At 26.7% G+C, this 24,399-nt stretch overlaps 1 protein-coding gene across 2 annotated transcripts; it reads right to left on the reverse strand.

The window, feature by feature from the left end:
- Positions 1 to 492: 492 nt before the first annotated feature.
- LOC145202598 (uncharacterized) lies at positions 493 to 18,712 on the reverse strand. Of its 2 annotated transcripts, XM_090081123.1 has the most exons (19): positions 18,026 to 18,712; positions 17,004 to 17,070; positions 12,977 to 13,030; positions 11,288 to 12,662; positions 11,003 to 11,083; positions 9,460 to 9,572; positions 9,065 to 9,123; positions 7,891 to 7,980; positions 7,760 to 7,806; positions 7,300 to 7,348; positions 7,014 to 7,043; positions 5,155 to 5,236; positions 2,983 to 3,053; positions 2,492 to 2,625; positions 2,076 to 2,168; positions 1,459 to 1,510; positions 1,122 to 1,223; positions 967 to 1,002; positions 493 to 865 (listed from the first exon to the last, which is right to left on the reverse strand). In XM_090081123.1, exons 1-19 carry the CDS (start codon positions 18,164 to 18,166, stop codon positions 740 to 742), a joined length of 2,802 nt encoding a protein of 933 aa, XP_089937249.1. In that variant the 5' UTR covers positions 18,167 to 18,712; the 3' UTR covers positions 493 to 739. The 2 variants fall into 2 exon arrangements, 1 of the variants encoding a protein (XP_089937249.1); XR_016450527.1 differs by lacking the exons at positions 493 to 865; positions 967 to 1,002; positions 1,122 to 1,223; ... (2 more) ...; positions 2,492 to 2,625; positions 2,983 to 3,053 and having other exon boundaries at positions 5,166 to 5,236; positions 7,192 to 7,348; positions 18,026 to 18,684.
- Between the last annotated feature and the right edge of the window lie 5,687 nt (positions 18,713 to 24,399).

A 24,399-nucleotide genomic window follows, 5' to 3' on the forward strand; every position in this document is an offset into this window, starting at 1 on the left:
AAAGACTGTTAGTGTCAAACCTTACTTGTGAAATACTTTTATAATAATGGCACAATAAAAATTTTTAGTCACAAGCATTCAACCACATGGCTCAGACTTTAAGGCACACACAAAAAAAACACACTAAGATTTAACACAAAAAGAATCTTATTTGAGTATAAAAGAGAAAAACAATACAAAGAGGTTTCAATTTTAACATCATAAACTCAATCTTCATTTTCCTTTTGTTAAAAAACTCTTTGACACAAAATCAGCTTGTGATCCTTCAAACCATATAAACAATACTTGAATATTTATGATCAATTAAATATCATTTAAAAATATGTTTCTATCTTTTTATCATATACCTACTTTTATTTAACAACATTATTTTAAAATAAAAAATCCAAACTGATAAATATGTCAAAATATGAAGGAAATATTTTTACATCAGGTTTAAAAAATCAAATTTATTTATCGCATAAGAATATTGAAAAAAATAATAATGGCATCTGTAACAACACGCTCTTTTTTTTACAATATCTACAAATGAAATAAATACAAAATTTATGTCAGCCACATAAAAATTTTCAAAATAAAAGATTTAAATTGTTAATTCCTTCAACTTTATCTGAGACAAAGTAAAGAATATTGTAGTAATATTTGTTCTAAATATTTCTTGCGATTGAAATAACATTTCTGGTGCCAGCCACAAGTTCCCTTGTATTTAACAGCTCTATTTTTTTATGCTTTTGTTACTTTAGGCAGATAAATGGTCATCTGTAGCCAAAGTATCATCTTGTGAGAGTGATGCAAGAAGCAATTGACGGATACTTTCCAATCGAGGTGTGGTAAGAACTGAACAGTAAGCCTTGAAACGTTTTACCTTGAGATTAAAAAATTATATGAGCCCTTAAGGAGCTTAAAAACCCTTAAGGAGCTTAAATTGTGCTCATATGTACAAAAATTAACAAGCAATAAACATACTTCAAATTCCAAGTAATCCAATTTGTTTTCCCAATCCTGTAAACAAATTATATATTTTCATACTACAAATTTTTTTTTTTTTTTTTTTTTTTAAAATATCAATATTCTTTATTTTGATATAAATAGTAAATTTGAAATAACTTTATGATTATTACTGAATAATGTTTCTCATGCAAATCTGGTTTATCTTTTAAATGAGTTAAAAGTTCTTCTTCTAAACTTTTGACTTTGTCAATATGATTTCTCAGTTGCTGCTCCTAAAATTGATTTATTGACTTCATAAGAGAGTTTTAAAAAATAACAGTTACATTTTAATCAAAGCAGAACTTTATGTTTACCCAGTGAGAAAGAGGCATTCTTAATGCCTCTATAACTATGAAAATAAGCTATTACTACCCCAAAAAATGGGAATGTTCCTTATAAAGATTGAAACAATCAAACACAACCATAAAAGAATATTAATGAAAAGTTGAAATCTAATTTTAAAAATACCTTGGTCAATTTTGTTTTTGAAACAGGCATTACAGGTCTTTGAAAACGCATGCTTTGTAAAGAATAGGATTTTATCAACAAGTTAATGAATCAAAAAATTTATAAAAATATAATTTGAAAAAAAAAAATGCAACAGATCTGTTGAAAGCCTCAAGACTTTCAATTTATTTTTGTACCATTATATAAGCTGTTTCAAAAATCTTGAGCTTAAAAAAAAAGTACTAAGGCATATTCATACTTTTACATTAAAGCATTTTTAGTTATTTTGCTGCTTTATTCTATCGCTGCTCATGTTACAGTACAAAAGTCTTAATAAAGTCAAAATGCAAGACTACTTTAAGGGAGAAATTCATTTTTAAAAGTATGTAAATAATTCTGTAATTACTTAATATTCATAAATTATAAAACTTACTGTCTGTATAATGGATGTATAACAGAAGTCCAGTATTTTTAAAAATTAAAGGTTTTTGGAAAATGAGCAGAATTTAATTGCATAGCTTATACTTTTAAAATATGATTGAACACAAAAATATTATCAGTATGTTAAAGATAGATTCAAATTTATTGATAAATACAGACAATTTTCTAAGAAAACTGAATAAGTTATATTTACATACCTTGAGCTAACAGGTGCTGGCAAAGGAGGAGAAGACAACATGGCTGCTGCAACATTAATACAATCCGTCCATTGGCGGACATCTTCTTGATTTCTAAGAATTAAAGCCATGAGAAAACCAGAAATACTATATAACATTTCCAAAAGCAATAGAAACATAAATACAAACAAAATAAATACTGCAATAAATACAAGCAGGTTCTAAGAGCTATTAATGTATATGTATTTGACTAAGGTAACTATAAATTACATGATATTTTGCAACAAATATCATATAATAATAATTAACAAAGTTTAGTTTATAAGAACATTTTTAACTTCATTTAAAATTCTTAAATCGTAAACTGATTTAATTTAAATTGCTGCTAATTATAACATCATAATAATTTTTGGTACATATTATTTTAAGTTACCTACTTTGCTTGAATATAATAAACACTCCAATCAGCGGCAATTATTTTGAAAACATATGCACGTTTTTTGTAATCTTTTGCATAGCCTGCTAGTGCATGATGGATACCAATAGAATGAACATCATTCATATTATCAGGCTATGAAAAAATGAAATCATGAAGGTTATCATCTATCAACAATTCTAAAACTCAGAAACTTCTAATGGAGAAAATGGTGACAGATTTACAAAGAAAATATTCTTAAAAACATCTTTCTAAATTTTTCCTCTGGTAACATTTCATTAATTGAACTTTTTGTATTTATAAAATTTCTTCTTTACACTTATTAAATAAAATTCCTGTATTAATTTCCACATCCAAAAAAAAATTGAAGCAGTTTTTTATATGAAAAAAGAAAAATAAGAGATAATTATGAAACTTTAGGATAATAGTTTAATTATTTTTTTTTTTTTGTATTATTGTAAATTTTTACTTTTACTATTAAAAGTGACATACTTTTTGAAATATCATTATGATCCCTTTCAAAAAACAATAGAATTGACGCCAATTTCTTTTCATAGCAGAAGCTAAAACATGTTAGTATAAAAAAAAATAGCATAAAATTCTCAACACAGCAATACACTATTCAACAATATATAAATTGTATACTACAAATAAAGTAGAAATTATACCTTAGAAAAGATGTTATTCAGAATACGAAAATGTGATTTCAGTAATGTATTCAGCTGATGTGTATACATACATACACATACATGCACGCACACACACACACACACACACACACTTACACACACGTATATACACATACATGCACATATATACACATACACACACATACATACAAATGCATACACATACAAAATATTGCAGATGTTAATTAGTGAGCTTGGCTTTAAAAGGCTGCATTACAAAAACCAGTTACATGGAGTAAGTTGCCAAACTTATTGTTCAAGTCTCTTTGAATAACTTAACTTTTTGAGAGTTGGAGCCCATTTTGTTGCTTTTCTTTGAACTTATTCAAGAAGGTTAATTTCTCCTTTAAATAGGGTGACCAAATTGCTATGGTAAACTCAAGATATGGCCTAAAAAAGACTTTAAATAGCTTCAGCGCCATAATCTCATTGACAAAATATAGAAAGAATTCTGAGTTTTTGGATGCAAATTTGAATATGCTCACTAAATTTGAGACCACTTGAGAAATATACACTTAAGCTTTATTCAAAAGTAGATTCTCTCTTGAGCATTTTGCTATTACTGAGAAACTAATTGGTCTTGTTCTTTTTATTTTTCTGTAATATGACACAATATCTTTTAGTATTGAGTTTTAACTTCCATACAATGGGAGAGTTGTATAACAAGTTGAGCTAAACTTTTAACTGATAGTTTGTTCTTAAGTTGGGCAACTGGGCTATCAGTTTTGAATAGTCAGCAAATAATCCACTTGGTGAGGAAATCTCAGCTAGATCAAACAGTAGGAGCCTAAGTACCAAACCTTGAGGAAAACCCCTTAAAACATCAGATCAATCCAAGCATGCACCATCAATTTGAACTCTTTGTTTTTTTTTCATTCAAGTAGGCTTTAATCTAATTAAGAGATTTACCCGCCAAATAGATTTAAGTTTGATCAGAAGTCTGTGTGGTAAAGAACTGAAAGCTTTGGTGAAGTCCAAGTAGAATCTGGCGATAGTGGTTTTTAATAAAATATTGAATGTTTCTGAGAGATTGGATGTGTAAGATTTTTGGTTTAGGAAGTCATGCTGACTATTCAAAATTAGATTATATTTATAAAGATGTAGAAGAATTTTGTTTTTGATGAACAGTTCTATAACTTTACAGACAACAAAAGTAAAATAGGCTTATAGTATTTTGGCATTAAGCAATCTTCTTTTTTGTATATATGGCTAATATTTGCTAGTCTCCAAAGATCAGGAATGAGCTGTTTTTGAAGGAGTCTTGCAATATTGAACAAATTCAATTAGCTAAGGTTTTTAAATAATTTTTGAGGAAAAGTAAATGAATGCAGTCAACTCGAAACAATTTGTTAGGACCTAAGTCAGCTAACTAATCTAAAAAATCAAGGCTATTTAAATCCAAGTTATTATTATGTATTATATATTTAGTATTCAGTAGATTTGTAGAATTGATTTTTCATCTTCCTTTTTGGCCTTACATATTGATGTTTTTACATTTTGCATAAATCATTATATTATTTTTTCAGAACATCAATGCTCTATTTGAAAATAATGCTTATTATTTTCTCTTGCCTACTGCCTTGTTCCCAGTTTCCCATTAAATATTCAAAATATTATTTATGACATTTATTTCTCAGCTTAGAGCAACACAAGTAAATCGTTCTCAGATTATAATCTGTTTGAAGTAAAACTGAAAGATTTTTAATGATTAAATCCAGTAGGTTCAGTTAAATTTCTGAAACGTTTGTGGGTGCAAAGGAATTTAAGACTTTTAATATATACTGAAGACTTTTATTAACTTGATTCTTTCATGAGCTTTATGCTAAGAAATCATTATTCAATGGAACTGAGGTTTATTATAATGTAATAAATGTTGAGGCTTAACAGTTACAGAGAGAACATTTAATGTTATTTGAGTGAAAGTCTTAAATTAAAGATGTTTTATTTAAGATATTTTTTAAAAAAACAGACTCACTTCTTCTTCCACCAGAATCCATCACTGATTTTCTATTTAAATAACCTTCACAGATCACTCTATCTTTAGAATCAATTTTTAACTAAAACAAAATCTTTCATCTTTTAGTTGATCATTCATCAATAGGCTGATTTTTTGATCAGCCTATTGATGAATGATCAACTTAATAAAAGATGAGGGTGAGGAACAAAATAAATCTGTTACTGTTGCATTGTAATTTAGAAAGTTTATTTAATTTTTTAGGATTTAAGTTAATTTTGTTGGAAAATTTACCACTGCGGACCAAAACAACCATCAGCTTCAAAATTCTTGTATGTAAACCATTGTAAACACTAACTTTAATAAAAAGCTCAACAACATTCTTAACATTAGTTATAAAGTTGTACCATAATTGATATATATATATATCAACTTTAATGAAGTTAAAAATAAATTATAATTCTATTTGCGTTTCTTAAAATTTAAAAACAATCAAGACTACATTTGTTCTAATTTCTCAGCACAATTTTTTCGTGCGATTTTTATCAAGTTTTTGCCTCAGTATTTTTTTGTTTACTAAAACATCGCTTCTGTTAAAAGCTAAAATTCAATAAAACTATCCTATTTTAAATAACTCTCCTTGTTTAGTTCATTGCAAATGACTTTACAGCTAAGAGTATTGTGTAACTTATTGTTCACTGAATCTTTTACATTTGCAGTAATATTTTTGTAAGTATAAAACAAATCAGGTTTTTGAAGAGAGTTTTTTTGCTGCTGTTGGGAAAAAATTGGTATGTAATCATTTCCAATAAACCCAAGATAAGGATTCAGCAGGATTAGATTAAAACTCTGACATTAATATCAAATGATTTCTTATATTATATTATGACTTCTGGAGAAGCTGCCATTATTGTAATTATGCAGCATGTATAAAATTCCTGACCCATATATTTTAGATCAAAAGGAATAAAATTGTTACCTGATCATCTTATAACATCTGCAACATAATGGATATTCAAAAATTCTGGAAAATAGTGTCAAAATGTCAAATTTTTGTAAATATATTTTTTTTAACATTGGTCTTGGAATCTTAATAGTAAATATCAACATTGACATAATAGCTGTGGTTAATTCAATAATGTTAATATTTACTATAAGGCATTATCTAAACAAGAAGAGCAAGTGGCAGCTAGTATTTTGAAAGAAAAAATGGAAAAAGAAAATAATAAAGAATCTTCAAGTTTTTTATATTGACTGGTAGAAACCCCGCCTTAATATCACCTAAAACTACTTTTAAGCTTAAAATCTTAGGCAAATAATAAGCTTGGAGATCTGCTGTTTGTGCAAGTTATTAAAGAGTTACAAATCTTGAAGTGTCTACGAATAGAACAAAACATCTTCTCTTTAAAGGGGAGTTGCAAACTAGTGTAAAAATTAACTTGCTGTTTCATATTGAAAAGGTATTAAGAGTTTTTAACATAACTAAATTTAGTTGAAAACCTATATTGGTATTGGCTGAAACATTTTACATCTACCAATTGAATAATCACAAACTGTTTTTTTTAGTCTTTGTTTAATTTGTTTTTTAAAACCTTTGTTTAATCAAAAAAAGTGATTCTGCTACCTATTTATAAGCAAAAGTTCAGCATTTGTTCATGATGCCTTCATTTTTAATTTCATAAATAATATAAATCTGTATAGATTCTTAGTTCAATTATTACTAAATGGATAATTTTAAAATCATAAGGATATCTAATATAGACATAAAATGAAGTTTCTGATCTAAATATTAATTTTTTGTCTGAGTGCAAGGACTTTGAGCATATAGTTAAATTGGTCTGCAGTGATATATAAGCAATTACAAAAACAACTCAAGCTACCTCTATGAACGGATTTCCAGATAAAGAATTCTATGAGTAAAAGGAGTCATTTATTAAAAAAAAAAAAAACAATTAAGTATGTCTTTATTTTTCATAAGTTAAAAGCAGATTTAAAATTTGTGTTTGATTGCAAAAAGAAAACTATGTAAATAATAGTAAAAATCAAATGTTTACTTACTGCAGTAAGAAATAATATAATGGCTTTAATATACTAGTATTTAATGTCATGCAAATGTAACATGCATTCTTTAAAAAGCACTAATTTACTTTTAATAACATTAATTACTTTTCTTTTGTGTTTGGGAGAACTTTGGGAGACTGATGAAGCATGCGCACTATTATCAATAACAACATTTACATTAAAAAACAAAAATCTTGCTTATTATTCACAGCTATAAAAGTAACACTTCAAAAATATAAATATTTACTAAAAACTTAATTTTACAGAATGCAGCAGAAAACAAATTGGAGAGTATTTACTTCAAAGATCTATAATCTATATATTTTCTAAGTAAGTCATGACATTGAAGGGTAAAATATTTATTAATAAGCATAAGTTTTGGGCCTAAAACATGATAATAAAAAAAGTTGTTTTAGCATTTGAACTTAAGGTAACAATTAATTTCATACCAGAATACTTTCCATGAACGGTAAACTCAGAACACAAAAAAACTTTCAGATGTTTTCGTATTTAAAACTGTTAACTAATAAACAAAAAGTATTCAGTGTAGATTTGACAATTTTACCTGGAAGCAAACACCATCTTCTTAGATTTTATTGAGTTATATAATGTCTGAAAGAAAAAAAAGTTCACTAAATAATTAAAATATAAACCTAAATGGAACAACATACCTTATTTTTACTTTTACAGCTATACCTTTAGTAACTCCTTTGGGAAGTCTTTGCCATCACAGAGTCCTGATAAATTGTTAATAAAATCATTCAAGCTCATTCTGTTTGTTACGCCCTGCAATTAAAATTAAACTAAAACCAAATGTTTTCTTTTCGGCTGAAAACAATTTTAAAAAACTAAGAATTGAATTAAATTTAAATCTTTTTTAAAATGTTAAGCAACTGTTAAACATTGAACACTTTAAAATGAAGACATGTTGTTCATCATAATCTAAATATATCTGTTACATCAATTAAATACATTTGTTACTTGATTAAATATGCATAAAAAGTAACCCACCAAAGCAAGAACAATTTTTTTTATCTATGTTTGGATTAAACTGAAAATAATATGATCTGATGTTAAATAAATACCAAACATATAATATACTAATTAAATATACACCAAAAGTCATTCATCAAATTAAAATATTCAAAGTTTTCTATAAATACCTTACATTCATGCAAATTAAAGTTAGTTTATAGTTCTTTTAAAAAGAGTATATTTTTAACACATACAGGTGTGTTACTTTGTTGTTACTTTACAAAATTTGATTTGATTATTTCAGCTAAATATTTTTCATATTTATGAAAAAAAAAACTTTTAAAAAAATATTTCATAAATATGAAATTTTTTAAACTTATTTTCAAATATTTCAAAAATAATTGATTTGACTGGAACATTAAATTGATTTGATAGGACAGAAGTGTGGCACAAATTTCTAACTTAATCAAAGCAGTCAACATATGGTTTGGGAAATAGAAATAAAACTGTAAACACAGATACATAGTTTTTATGATTGCATTTTTTTTGTTTTGTTTTGGTGAGTGACTTTTTTAAAAATCATAAGCAGATGAATGTGTTCAACTCTCATCAGAAAATAATATAGGACATACATAAGGGTCATAAAAAAAGTAAAAACTTTGTATCAAAACAGTTATAAAATAAACATGTTACTTCTTTTATTTCAAAATGATTTTCTTTTTCCTTCTTTTTTTTCTTTTAAATTGAAGTTTAAGATCAGTTTTTTCAATCTTTTTCAAACTTTTTCAAATTGTTTATTTTTGTCAAACACAAAAATCATACATTAGCACATAAAAAATAAACATACTGACCATGTAAACAAATAAACATGCGAAATTTAAAAAGAAAAACTTACCTGGCCATGTAAATCAGTATTAAGTAACATCAGTGAACAAACAAGTGTATGAACTGCATCTGAACAAAACATTCAAGCATAAGAAAGTTTTAGAAGTTGTATATTAAAAAATTGACAACAAATGGTCTATTCTAAATTTACTCTCCATGTACTCACTCAAGAGTAAATTAAGAATGGACCATTTATTGTGTACGTAATACATTTATGACCAGCGTATATCTGACATACTAAAAGCCCTAAAAAACTAATATTTTATAAGTAAATATTAGGAAACATTTATTCTTTCCTTATATTCAGTCTTTTTAAAAAAGCAATTAATTAACCATATAAAGAAACATTCCTTGATAAAAGATCTTTTTTTTTTAGATAAAAATTTTTTATTTTAGAAACCATACCTTCGCTCATATCACAATGTGAGTTACATTCCATATAGCGTTTTGAAAAGTGAATGAGTATTCTTTCTCGTTCTTGAGTTTCACCAGTTAATGGAAAGTTTCCTAAGAACATCCTAGTTTTAAAGTAGAATTTTAACTGTTAAACTTACTTCAAATTCAACAAAAATTTTAGGATAAAAAAAAAAATTCAGAATGATAGAGTTCTGGCAAGTCTGAAAAGAACTTTTACATATCATGAAAAATGTTGCAAATGCAAATATTGTTAATTTCTTTAGAGAACAAACAAAAGAAACTTTTAATCTGTTAACTTAGTTTTGATTACCATTGTTATTATACAATTAAAACTAGAAATAACTAACAAAAGATGCTTTAAATGGTATTAAATTTAGAGTGAAACATAAACTCATTGCACTCTCATTGCAAATAGTATTTTAAAGTATAACTAATTCCTTAGAAAATAATACTGCAATAAAAACTTTAGTCAATCATTTGATAGTAATCAAAGGTTTGTTACAATAAGAATTATAGAAAACCATAAAATGAGTGAATTTTTTTTTTGTACATCAATTTTGCAAAAAATTAATGTACAAAACTTTATGATTACAAATTATCAGATGATGCAATCAGCAAAGATGATTAAGAAATGAAAAGGAAGTTTCTTCAGTGTAAACTTATCAAAGAATCAAATGTTAGAAAACGCCAATTATGCCCGCTTTAGATTATTTTTAAGGTCTTGAAAGTCTTGCTTTTAAACATTCTTTATTTACCATAAGATACCAAACCATTAACAAGTAAATAGTGTTAATAAGAATTAAACCTGAAAATATTTTGCAAAAAGTTGAAATCCAATCCTATTACATTATTCTAACTCAGCATACATTTACCAGGAGCTTCACTAACTCACAAGAGCTACAACAACAGAGCAAACTGTGATTTTAATAGTATAATAAAGCTTGAAAAAAGAATCGAAGTTAAGGCACTGGCAGAGCCATCCTAGTTTGTTTTTTTTCATGGGTAAGACCATTCAAAGAGAACTTTGAATCTAAATACAACATGATAAAATAAGGGCTTTCATCAAACTACATTTAACTATGCCAAGTAAGATTGCTAGGAAACCATTTATCTAGGGAGTTTATGTTTTAACCATGAACTCCTTAAATTATTCCTACCTTGAAAATTGGAACAGCTAATCTGTTAGTTCTTTTTCAACTACCTTCCTACACACCTTATTAGATGTACTTTAGGAAAAAATTGACATACTTTAGGTTTTTTACTGATTCAAAATATGATTGTAGTTTTAAAATTAAAATTGACCTTGAAATAAAAACTCAAAAATGAAATACAGTGATAAAACAGTAAATAACTTTTTAAAACAGGACTAAGTTTGTAAAAGGAAAATTATTAAACTAAATTTCAAATGGAAGTTTCCATTAAACTACTTTTAAAAAATTGAAAAAAAAATATTTTAGATATGTTTATGTATAAAACTTAAATTTAAAATTTGGAAATAAGATTACAACATTAAGCCATGTATAAATTATACCGAAGAGCTCCATCTAAGGTCAGGCCATCAAATCTGTAAAACTGCAGGTACTCTTTACAAATCTGTTGACTAAATTCAGTGCTAAATAAGTAAAAATTAGAGATAAAACCTTTTACAAAATTTAATACGTTTGTCTTATTGTACTTAAACAAAATAATGTTCAATTACCAATGTATGCTCACTTACAAAAACTTAGCATTTCACTGAGTACAACTAAAACACAGCTTATAGATTTATGAGTTCTTGTTAACAAAATAGAGAATAACAATATCATTAAAAACTGACTTTTTCCCAAGTATAGGTGCAATATCAGTATCTTTATATCCATTCAGTGTATATAAATGACTAGCAATCTCTGCAGCACTCATTTCTTTGTTAATTACAGAATTAGCATCTGGTGGCTTTGAAAAACTTAAACCATCAGGATTTTTAAAACTAGCTTTATCAAATAAAGGTCCATATGTAATGTTAACTCGTCCTTGAGCTGATGAATTTTGTTGAGGACCATAAATATATTGTTTATCACTAATATCCTGCAGAGACTGAGCAGAATGAGCATAAGGAGTAAGTGTCAACATCTTGTGCTCTGAACCAATCCTTTCATTGCCATTTTCAAAAACATTTGGCGAAGAAACATTATTCAATTGAAAGCTTTCAACTTTTGTTGATTGCGGGATTTGATCTACGTCTGAACTACTGCATGGACGAGTATTTGATATGCGCCGTTGTATAGATTTATTTACCTCATGGATGCCACTCTGTGTTTGGAGTGTATAACTTACTCCATGGTTTACAGCTGATGTAGTAGCACTAGGTGGTTGTTTTTTAAAAAATTCAGGCGATTTTGAACAGTTCATAGGTTCATTAACATGTAAGTTAATTATCTCATTACGTACCAATTGAGTAGTAAATTGATCCTGGGGATCTTTCTGTTTTAATATCAGGCGAGGTGAAGAGGGTAAGTCATCAAGATTATAGTTATGAGAAATACTTTTTTCTGGTTTATAATCAAGATATTGTCTGGCAGATCCATTAGAACTCTTTTGAGTGCCTGGATCATAAGATGGATTTTTCTGCATATTTTTTTCATGTTTATAATATTCTTGCTTGGGCAAATTTTTGCTTAAATAAATATCTTCTAATGTATCATTTGTATTTGTCATTGAAAAAGAATTAAACATTGTTTTGGAACGGTTCATTATTGGTGATGGAATCCCAAATGATTGTGCTAAGTAAAATGATTTTGTTGGACTATTTGGAGGTTCTACATCTTTGTAATTAGCGATAGGAGAGGGTTCTTTTCGTGATTGTAACCTAGTAAACTTTCCATCCACGCCATTTCTTGAAGAAGCTCCTAAAACACGTTCTCCAGGATATGCAGAGTAAGGTCTATTTCCAGCAGTTTTATTTGAAGGTATTGATTGCACATTTGTTGCAAATTTTGTTGAAGGTATTGTTTGCATGCTTGATATGCCTGACACTGTTGTGTTTAGTGTGTTATTAAGAACATCAAAAGAACGTGTATAAGAAAAATTTGGATTACCTACCTTCATAGAATTATCTAAAGAGTTATTTCTGGTATGAGAAACCTGTGCAGATTTGGGTTCAATAAGAGTATCATCTGTCAAAAAAGGTCTTGCTTTTAACTTTGCAAGACGATCTGCAACAAATAGAAAACATGAAGTCATTAAAAAGCAATAAAATAATAATTAAAAAACCAAAACAACCTAATTTTTTTATTTGGATTTAAACTCAAATTTCTTTTGTTTCAAATATACTTGTTATTAATAGTACAGTAATTAAAAATATTGAGGAACTTTCTGCATACAATCAATAAATAACTGAAATGAGATATTAAACACTATTTAAATTTCTGAAGTTAGGCAAAAACTAATAATTTTTGGGTATTCAGATAATGAGAAAAATTATGTAAATTTCAGTTTTAATAAATTTCCTGTAAAAAAATTTCCATACCTTCTCTAAGAGTAAGTACAATCTTATCTTCACAACTCCTGATAAGGTCAACAACTACAAAAAAGTATTAGTATAGTATTTTCAATACTATGGAAATGTTGTAAAGGTCAAAAGTATTTAACTATCCATGATTTATGCCAAGTATTGCAATAATTTTAGATTCCAGGTTGTCAAAATTTCACCTTAATAAGTTGTTTAGGTGAGTTTGTTTATATTACTGGTTGTCTGTTTTTTGGAGGATCTTTTTTTTAATATCTCTTCATTCATTCTAGCAAAAATTCTTTAGATTTTCCAATGATAATTCTTTAAATTATATTATTTTACTATTAGATAATATTATGTTACTAATGCATCAATTATTGAAATGAAAAATATAATAACTTAATATAATAATAATTTTAAAAATATAATAATTTTAAAAACTGTTTTTTGTAATTTTTTTGTTGAAAAATTTTTGTTGGACTGGTTTACTTTTTTTAGCATAGAAAATGTAAAATATAAATTTAAATTTTAAATGATAAAAAAATCTAATTTTTACCCCTAAAGACGAACTTCCAATGATTTGAAATTTTGATTACTAAATTTTCATAATCATAAACATTTTTCTTGGTGGTCTAAGAATTTATAAGGAGATGTACAATTAATGGTTAAACTAATGTTTTACAAAGAATATGAATCAAAGAACTTTAGTGTAGAGTTTGTAGCATCAAAAACCAAAGCATAGAAAAAAAAATGAAATGCAAAGGCTGGATACTTTATTAAAAATACTTTTAATGCTTTGCAACCAAAAAATTTATGAATAGAAACAGGGATGAAAGAAATTCTTGACACAGATTTTATTCCTTACCATTTTCTTTTTAAAACTAAGTCTGTGGAAGCATTTGACTAATCTAATTTTAAAGTATTATCTGAAACTAAGAAATCTATTGATATGCAACAGTAATTTGAAAGTGTGAACTTTATTATTTATCTGTTCTTTAGAAGTAAAGCTACACAAGTACTATGCAGCGTAAATGCACTCACCAAACTTGTATCTCATGAAAAATCTGAAGCAAAATAAAAGTTGTACAATGGCTGGCAGTTTTTCTCACCTGAAATAAGTTGTGCCTAGCTACAGCTCAAACCAATGTAGTTTTAATTTTCAATGGCTCAATAGAATTTAAAAAGCTTATGGCTTATGGCTATAAGGTCTAGTCAGCCACCTTTTTGTTTATTGATGCCATAATTTGCGCTGTTTCTAAGATAAACTTCCACCAAAGCTAACAAAATCCATCATAAAATAAATAAAATATCAATATATTTTACCCACCAAATTGTAAATATACACATAAAACAAATTTAGGCAGAATAGGGGCCAAATCAAAGAATATTTAGAGGCAACTCAATTCTTTCAAAACTTTACAGTTACACAACATTATGAAAGCCACTCAGTTAAATACACAACTACATCCTAATTTTCAAGTATGATTATTTGGAAGAGGTTAATGGATACAGTTTAATCTGTAAAATTGTTAAAACTAATATTAGTAATTATGCTAATTGTAGAGTCTGTACCCTACATCCAATTACACAACTGTCAAGAAAAGAACCTGCAGTTAACAGTCCAACCATGGCCATTTTCACAACTTTAGTTCAGCCAGGTTTGGCTAAGGAAGACTATGTATAACTACTTGATTTGTGTAGGATGTTAACTACTAGCACAGAGGAATAGGAGCAGACCCACCCACTGAAATATTTTTAACAACATGTTATCTCTTCTCACAACACATTTTTTACAATTTAAGAATACTATGACATCTTTCATATGGTTAACATTCATTGGGAAAGCATTATGGCAACCAGATAACAGTCAAATGTACCTGCTGGGATCAAGAATCACAGAATTGATTGGTAGCAAGTTTTTATCTTTGCATACATTACTGTGAACTTGTTAAAATCTTCAAACAAAAGTTGAGAAGAATTTCAAAGAATGGTGTCTACTTAAAAAAACAAGGGACAGAAATAGAGACCCAGAAGGCTTTCAAAATTTTGGATGATATTTTAGATTGACTTATTCAGATGCCTTCAACATGATTAGTATTGATGAGAAAAAAAAAGGGGTTTTAACAGCACAGAGAGAGTGGTAGAAGAGGATCAATGACAGGCTTAAACAAAAGATCATGGCAATCTAACAAAAGTGAGACATCAGAAAATAAATGAATCTTATGAAGCAAAGAAAAAGACAGCAGTTGCTAACAAAACTGATAGTGACTAAGATTTAACATAGGAGGCAGCTGCTAGTATTGAGAAAAAACAATAATAAAATGCTGATGAATGTAAAAAATTGAAACCATTTTATCTCGAAACACTAAAACTTCTTTTTCAAACTCTTTGTATTAATTTATTTTAAAGGTCACATTTCTAAAATCTCAATCTACTTTTCTGTGTTGTATTGTAAATTGGATTAAAAAGTGGCAGAAATTTCATGCTTTTACTTTTATTGACTGCTCATCCCATGGTTATGAAAAAGATTGTTTTATTTGTTTTAAACATGTAAACAAATTGAAGAGATAAAACTAAATAATAAGTAATTAAATGTTTTGAATTTTTAAACCGAAATATTCTGTGCATAGATTTTAATGTATGCATTTAAAATACTATCATTTTATTAAATAAATTAACATTAACACTGGCAAAGTTTTTCTAACCAATACATGCACATTTTACTTATACATTTTTTTATATAAATGGATAATAGTTTATCTAGCAGAAAGATACACTATAGGGATTCACCAAGACTATGGATTGGCAGTTTTTAAGAATTTATATCCTGAATTGAAAGAAGTTAAGAAAATAAATACAAAGATGTCTAAAGTCTCAATGATTAAATATCATCAGCCAATAAAAAGACTGTTAACTACTTTGATATTACATTAAATATCATCAGCCAATCCAATAAAAAGACTGTTAACTACCTTGATATTACATTAAATATCATCAGCCAATCCAATAAAAAGACTGTTAACTACCTTGATATTACATTAAATTTAAACAATACCACTTCCCAACCTCAGTAACTTATACATAAAGAACCACTCCTGACCATCATTAAACAAACACTTATTTTGTTGGAACTTAGATTATTGAAATTATCATCTAATGAGCAAGTATTCAATTAGTTAGTTGTATGCTATGAAGGGCATTATTTAAGGCAGGTTATTGATACAAATTAATATTTAATGAAAATAGCAGCCATTAAAACAATAATAATAATAGCAGAAACAACAATTGCAAGCAACAAAAAAAAAAAAGAAACTGCTATCTATAGAAGCACCAATTTATTAAACAAAAAACAGGTATTGGTGAGTAACAATAGACACGTCAGTTTGGGATCTAACTTACTTTGATCATTTGTGCTTTGCACATTTGAATTGCTATCATAGCATACTTTATGGCTCTGATGACGTAGAAAGGTAATATGTAGTGAAGAAAAAAATTAACTTTAGAGAAAAAGAAAATAATGGAGATTGTGGTATAAGTTATAAAAAATATCCAAATAAAATTCTGCTGCTGGATTTTATTGAAAGCTGCATTTATAACAAACTTTGAAGAGGGTCTGGAAAAGTTATTAAAACTTGGTTAAAAAATGTTTTTACATTTTGCCCTAACACTACAATGCTATAAATTCAATTTGGGTGGTTGAAAAATAGTTATAACAACAACCTAAATATATACATATACAATTTGAAATCTCACTCAAAATCTTTTGAAAATAAAGCTTTAATCAAGTTATAGCTATAAAATATACACCAAGTTGGCTTATACGCCAAGTAATTTGTAAGACAATAAATATCTATATATGGCTATTTTACCATTATTTCATTTAAACATAGACTAAAAAAAATGGTTAGTTATAAAGTATCTTTTAAGACAGATATAAGATTTGTTTAAAGTCTCCGATGGCACAATTAAATATCATAAACACAAGTTTCCAGCATTTCAGTATTATGATTAATTATATTGTAATCAAATGGAAAAATAAATTCACCTTGCTTTGTTTGAAGTTCATATAAATTTATGCCATTGACCTTGTGCAACACATCACCAACAAATACCTAAACATGCAATAAAAATTGTATAAAATTGATTCTAGAAAACTTTAACTTAACTCAAAATCTTTCACTAAAGGGATAACATATATCTAACTTTCATTTTTACTAATTTTAAAATAGCCTACTTAGTAATAATTAACAGTAGTTAATTTTTGATTCAGTATCAACTATATGTTAAAATAGATTAACAACAAAATATGAAAAAAGGTAAAGTTTGGTACAAACCTAAGCTATTGAAGTGTTGATTTGAGTAATCTTATTCTTACTTTTATTTTATATATATTATTATAATAATAATAATACTAATAGTAATAAAAATAATAATAATAATAATAAAAAGAATAGTAATAATAATAAAAATAATAGTAAAGATAATCATACATGATAATATATAATATCATAATAAATTATATATATATATATATATATATATATATATATATATATATATATATATATATATATATATATATATATATATATATATATATATATATATATATATATATATATATATATATATATATAAAAGATCTAGTGAAAAGAAAAAAAATATGAAGTTGAATATAAAAAGTTTTTCAAATAATAACAATTAAGGTTAATGATTACAGTGATTCAATATATGAAAACATAATGATTTATATATAATTTTTGTTTTTAGTCCTATAAACTGATGATAACAGTATAATTTTTTAAAATATATATCTTGTAGAAGTTTTTAACCTAAGAACTTAACATTTCAATCAAAAAAAATATTTAATTCAGATATCTTTTTTTTTTACAAAAGGGCAAAACATGCACACATACATATAAGGTACAAAAAATTTGTTCATTTAGATATCAAATCAGCTTAAAAATGAAAAAAAAAATGCTAAGAACTATACAAGTTTAAAACTATTACAGAAATTTGTAACATCAATTAGATTTTTTATGGAAGAAAAGAATGGGTATTGTTTACCTGCCCTGAAACAAGAGCTGGACTATCTCTGACAAGAGCACAAATCATAGGTGGAATGTGTGTATCACATCCACCTATTACACTGAATCCAAAACCATTTCCAGGTTGACGATGCAGCTCAACTACCCTCTCATAGCTCATTTTTTGTAATATTTACCACTTACTCTATTTAACATTTTTGTGATTTAAACTAAAATGTGAAAAACAAACTTGATCTAAGTTACAGTAATAAACACTTCCTTAAATTTTACTTTGCAAGATCGGCCTGTAAATAACAGCCTATAAAGTAGCATATAAACTTTAATCATTCTAGAAGTATATGAGCATGCAATTATTTAAGCCAGAGACACTTGAGATTCCATAAAAACTTTTTTTGTGCATATAGAGAGAGGAAAAAACCTTTCAAACAGAAAGCATTCTAAATACTTTGTCAGTTTTACTTGTCTAAATAGTTTATCTAGGCCATCTAGTTATATAATTATAGTCGAACAGCTGGTAACTTTGTTACGCAAAGAGACTTTAATTTTCACTAGAAATGTAGAAAATTTCTAAAGCACTAAATATTATTGACAAGAAGATTATATAAAACTTGATATTCCATAAAAATTGACGAAAAAAAAAATAAAGATGGAACTTTAATTCGTGAAAACATTAGAGCCATTTTTTAAACTAAGACGGGAAAATTAAGACACCGTTGCGTTGGTAATAATTTCGCAAGCTGCACTTATTGCTGTTATTTATTGGTACTTATCTTTCTTTTTATAAGTGATCTATTTCTTTTAAATCTGTTTATGTCAGATGATTAAAAAATATATAAATTGTATTGATTTTTTTGTTATGAGATTAAAATTTTTAGTCAAATTTGCTATAAATAAAAGAATATCAATGGCCTTTAAGCAAAACCATATTGAAGCAGTCGGGACAAAACCAATACACTTAATCTAAAACTTTCTTTTGGTATCCAGATTTGGTAAATCTAATTTTTTAATTTATTAATTTATTTTATTTATTTATTCATTTGTTTTATTTCATTTTATTTTATTTTATTTTTTCATAATGACTGGTATAGCATCCTTGTATAATTAAAAGAAAGTTGTCAAGACGTCAACTTCATTTAACGATAATCAAAAAAAATTCCAAACGAAAGACGTTTTCTTTTTGTATTTAATGAAAGAAATTTAGAAAGATGTTGTGAATTTGAAAAAAGAGAAGGTGGCAAATTCAAGAAAACACAAAGCAAACAAATTTTTGATTTTTTAAACTTTAAAATCTAGTTTCATATCAATTTTTCTATAATATCCTCCGAACTGATATGTTCAATCTTCCGAACTGATATTCACGTATAATCACTTTAAAGTGGCCATGGATTGTCCGCGCGGCGTCGCATGCCCACTGGGTTCGATGGTACCTAAACAACAACAGCATCAAAAAATTCGAAAACCAACAGCGTATTATTCCAAGATGGTTTTTTGCGCATCGCATAAAATCAATTTTCTTCAAGAAAATAGCCAGATTTTAAATAGCCAAATAGCCAAATTAGCCAGAAAATGCTAATTTAGGAATTTAATGGGTCTGCAAAAACCATATTTACAACAACTCCTTCTTCTAGTTCAATTCAACCACCAATAATACAAACTCAAGTCAATGCTGCATGTGACTAAATATGTTTTCTAAAAAAGATATGTACAAAGTTGAAAAAGTTATAAAACTGCCTAATAAAAGCTGATGGAATGTAAAATAGGTTTTCTACAATTTAAGATCAAACTTTTTGAATGTAATTCATATTGCAATCAAATCAAAAAATAGAAAAAAATAGAAATAGAAATAAAAATAGAAATCCCGCAAATTAAAAAATAGAAAATGAGAGTAAACACTAAAAATGCAGTTTTAAAATCTAAAAAAACACTGAGATAAAAATGGCATTCTGACAGAAAAAAGAACCATGATATTGGCAATCCAAAATGCAGAGAAATTGATTATTTAACTTAATATTTGTATGTATTGAATAGTATAAAACCAATTTCTAATTTTTTGATGTGAACTAAGCTAGCAGTTGATGATTCCTTTTAAAAGATAATCATTGTTTAAAAAGTTGATAGCAATTCAGAATATAATAGCTAGTTAGAAGATGCGGAGCTGATGTTCACCTGCTCCACATCTAAATTTTAAAAAATGGGTTGCATCCACTGCAAATAATGTCTTTCTTCGCCGATGGTTTAAATTAATGAATTTTTACATTCGTTTTAAATTTACTCATATAAACACGGCCTGGAACTAGATTTCATTTTAAAAAATTTAGTACAACCATTTAAAGAAAAACAGAAAATTTAATAAAATTTAATCGTTTTTTTACCTCATATCCTTCCCCCCAATTCTTCCCCAAGAATTGTAGAAAAACATAAATCTTAAAATCAATATAAAGTGCTCTGAAGTTGAAAGTACAAAAACTTATAACAAATCGCTAATATCTTGAGTAATTTAACTTTAGGGTTGATTTTGTTCTCAAAAGTAAAACAATGTCACCCTGGTTTCTATTAATTCAAAAAAATATTTTTTTGGCTTATTCTAGATTGTAATCAGTAAGCATCTGCATATCGAAACTTTTTATTACGATACGATAAGATATCGATTTGTGCGTATCGTAAGTACCCAAAAAATCCTTACGATAAAGTTTTGATATTTATCGAAATATTGTGATATTTATCTTTTAGTTACGATAAATATAGTAACTCATATCGTAAATACCATAACGATACCTATCGATACATTACGATACTTTTTACTTTTCCCAACGAAAAAAATATTTTTTTAAAGAAACCTAAATAACTGTAATAAAATTACTGACAAATACACTATTCTATATATATATATATATATATATATATATATATATATATATATATATATATATATATATATATATATATATATATATATATATATATATTCTATATATATATATATATATATATATATATATATATATATATATATATATATATATATATATATATATATATATATATATATATATATATGTATATATATATATACACACATGGCCGCCGAGAGGGGGTGGTGGACGGGGAAGATTCCCGGGGCGCTGCGTGTGTACAAACAATTTTTTAGAGTAATTTTTAAAATATTTAAATAGTTTTGACTTTTAAAAGATTTAATTAACTTTTATTTTTCATTTACAATGACCAGAGCACGCTTCTTTTGGTCCTGAGTATGTAATTGATCATAATGAGGGCCCCTTAAGAAAACTTCCTCGGGGCCCGAAATTTATATACATATAGAGAGAGAGAGAGAGAGAGAGAGAGAGAGAGATAAATAGATATATATAGATTGATAATATATTTGATAATAATAGCAATAATATTCAATAACCCCATTCCTATAATATTCAAAAACCCCATTTACTTATCATTCAAATTTATTTCAAAGAATAAATAATTGAAAAGATAAAATAGATTTGTTTTTGTACTGAGTTATGGGAAGGCAATTAAACGATCAGTATGTAGCATGATTTAATTAAAAGTAGAACATGTGAAAAAACTTTAATATTTGAAGTTCGTTCAAAGAATGATTTGAGATCAGGTGACTTGAATCATGTGACCTGATTTCAGTTACAGTTACTACAATTGTTGTAAATGAAAATTGATTTACCCACAAACGATAAAAATACCAATACAATAAGGAAATCATCATGGCGTTAAAAAATAGGCGAATTATAATTTTTGTCAATATTTTAATCAATAGATTAAGAAAATATATTGCAAAATAAGTAAAAATAATGTTTTTAACTTAACATTTAGTTGTATCTAATACAAAATATCGTAAAATAACGATATTTTATCGAAATCATATTGAAACATATCGGATCATATCGAAACACATTATCGTAACAAATACCGTTTAGTTTCGATATTTCGATAACGGTACGCAGATACTTAGTAATCAGAGAGACAACCGAGCTATAAAACGTTATTCTTGTAAAACATGTGATTCCTTCATGTGAATTTAGTTTTAGAACAGAATTTAAGACCATTTTATTATAAAAACTTTAATTATTACTAAAGAAAAAAAGTAATTGAAAAGATCAACTTTCATGGAATAATAAAAATGATTCCTTGATGTTTTTTTATAAAAAAATATTCTTAATAAGTGGCTATGAAAATAGCCGTTTTTGATTTACACGATCCTATGCGTTAGAGTTAGGGCGTTTATTGTTGGTCTTCTTAAACCCATGATTTGTAGAAACGTCTTCTTATATGACAAGCGTAACAAAAAAAAAAAAAAAAAAAATTTCTCGGAGGTTTGAACTTGAAGTATTAAACGAAAGTCAATAGTTTATAATTATTTTTATATAAACAATTTTAATTGTTTTAAAGTTTATTGTTGTATATAATCAATAAAAAAATTTTTTAACTCCATAAAAAAAATTAAAAGATATTCTTAGCCCCAAAGAATCCAGCTAAAAGAAATTGGTATGATAATAATAAAACGCGATTAAGTATTATACATGTGTATTACATATATATATATATATATATATATATATATATATATATATATATATATATATATATATATATATATATATATATATATATATACCTAAATTGGTAAATCTACAGTTAAGCGGCCTAAAATAAATTTACTTTTTTGCTTTTTACGCTCTCGTTCGCGGAGATTAAAAGCATCAGAATATTTATTAAAAGCAAATTAGATAAGTTTCAAAGAAATGTTTTTAGTTTTTTTAAATTTCGGAACTGTGAACCTTTTTATATAACGTTTTCTATTGTTATTTTGTTATTTTTATGATACTGTTATTGTTTTGTTACTTAAGGTTAATAAAGTTATTGTTCCTGCTGATGTATTTTTAAAAGATATGTGACTATGAAAATAGCCGTTTAATTTATCAATTACAAAGAATACTGACGTGACAAACATAATTTATTAATATTTATATTTAAAAATTAATAGAAAGTTAAACAAGAATTAAAACAAGTTTTATCTGATAATAATGTTAGTTACATATCACTAATTTACCACTAATTTTTATTTGATAAATACAAATGGGTTATTATGTGCTTTTTATGACAAATGAAATAAAATATGAAAAACGAAAACAAATAACTTTTTAAATGGTTTTGCTTTATAAAGTTAAAAAAGCTCATACTTTATCAAATGAATTATAGAAAATACACCTACTAAAAAAATAATTCATAGTGGAATATATATTATGGAGCTTATAGAGTAGTTGAGGCAAAAAATGACCACATATCGGAAAAAATACTAAAAAAAAACACAAAATTAAGTCTGGTGAATAAAGGACCAAGGGATTGAATGAAACCAGATCTTGACAAAAAATTTTATTTAAGCTTTTTTATATTTTGCTATACTTTTTTTAGTCATTTTAAAATTATCCTTAAAGGTCTATTTTATCATTGAAAGACTTTGTTTACACGAAAAAAGTTCCCAAATTTAGAAATGTTCACCTTGAAAAAAATGATGAAAATCTGTTCGTGCCGACAACTAATTTCCTTTACCTCGGTGTAATATATTAATTTGTCAATGCGTGAAGTACTTACTTTATCCTGAACATTCTTACAAAACAAATGCTATAAAAATTTTAACTAATATCACGTGATCAGAACTTCGGTTTTAAATCTGTCGGCAGCCATTTTAATAGATTTTTTGTTGACGGGTGAAAACTTAGAGTTTGTCGGAAACTCGCATGACCTGCTGATTTCTGCGACCTCTTTGATGTTAAAGAATGAGTTGCACGTCCATCTATTATACGTCTATGGTTTTAACTTATTGTTAAAAAAGCAAAACTTTCAAATGTCTATAATATCTTCAAAATTAAGAATGTTTTGTGGGTTATTAGTTAATTATTCATTTACCTTTTCATGTTGTTCTAATATCTTTGTTTATTTTCAGATATTATTAGTAAAAAACAAAAGAAAGTAACATAATGACGGACTTGTCAGATTTTAAATTGTTGGTGCTCGTATGGCAGGTGTTAGTGTTACAGAATTAGCAAAATATATAGAGTTTCAAGAAGCACTGTCTTGGAAGTAATGTTTGCATATGAACAAGTGGGAAAAGCACCTTTTTAAAGTAAAACCAAGAAGAAAGACAAAGCTTACAGAAATGAACCGTCAGACACTGATACGTATCGTGAAACTAAATCATCGAACTACAGCTCCTAAAATTGTAGTAGAACTCAATGACCATCTTGAAAATCTTGTCTACCAAAACTGTGCGCCGTGAGTTACATAAAGGCCGGTTTACACCAGTGAAATACAAAAAGAAAACGTTTGCTTTCAAAGAAAAACATTGCAAGGCATCTGGAAATGTACAAA

Source organism: Hydra viridissima, unplaced genomic scaffold, assembly GCF_058129835.1.
Source record: "Hydra viridissima isolate aposymbiotic clone 2 unplaced genomic scaffold, HvirCarnegie_v1 scaffold_3, whole genome shotgun sequence".
NCBI classification, from domain to species: Eukaryota; Metazoa; Cnidaria; class Hydrozoa; order Anthoathecata; family Hydridae; genus Hydra; species Hydra viridissima.

What these genes read in the sequence shown, in the direction of transcription:
- LOC145202598 (XM_090081123.1), bottom strand. Translation starts at nt 18,166, where the DNA reads ATGAGCTATGAGAGGGTAGTTGAGCTGCATCGTCAACCTGGAAATGGT. An exon ending in CAGCTCTTGTTTCAGGGCAG is followed by an intron (nt 17,071 to 18,025) that starts GTAAACAATACC and finishes TTGCATGTTTAG; the next exon opens with GTATTTGTTGGTGATGTGTT. An exon ending in GTTTATTATATTCAAGCAAA is followed by an intron (nt 2,169 to 2,491) that starts GTAGGTAACTTA and finishes TTTAATTCTTAG; the next exon opens with AAATCAAGAAGATGTCCGCC.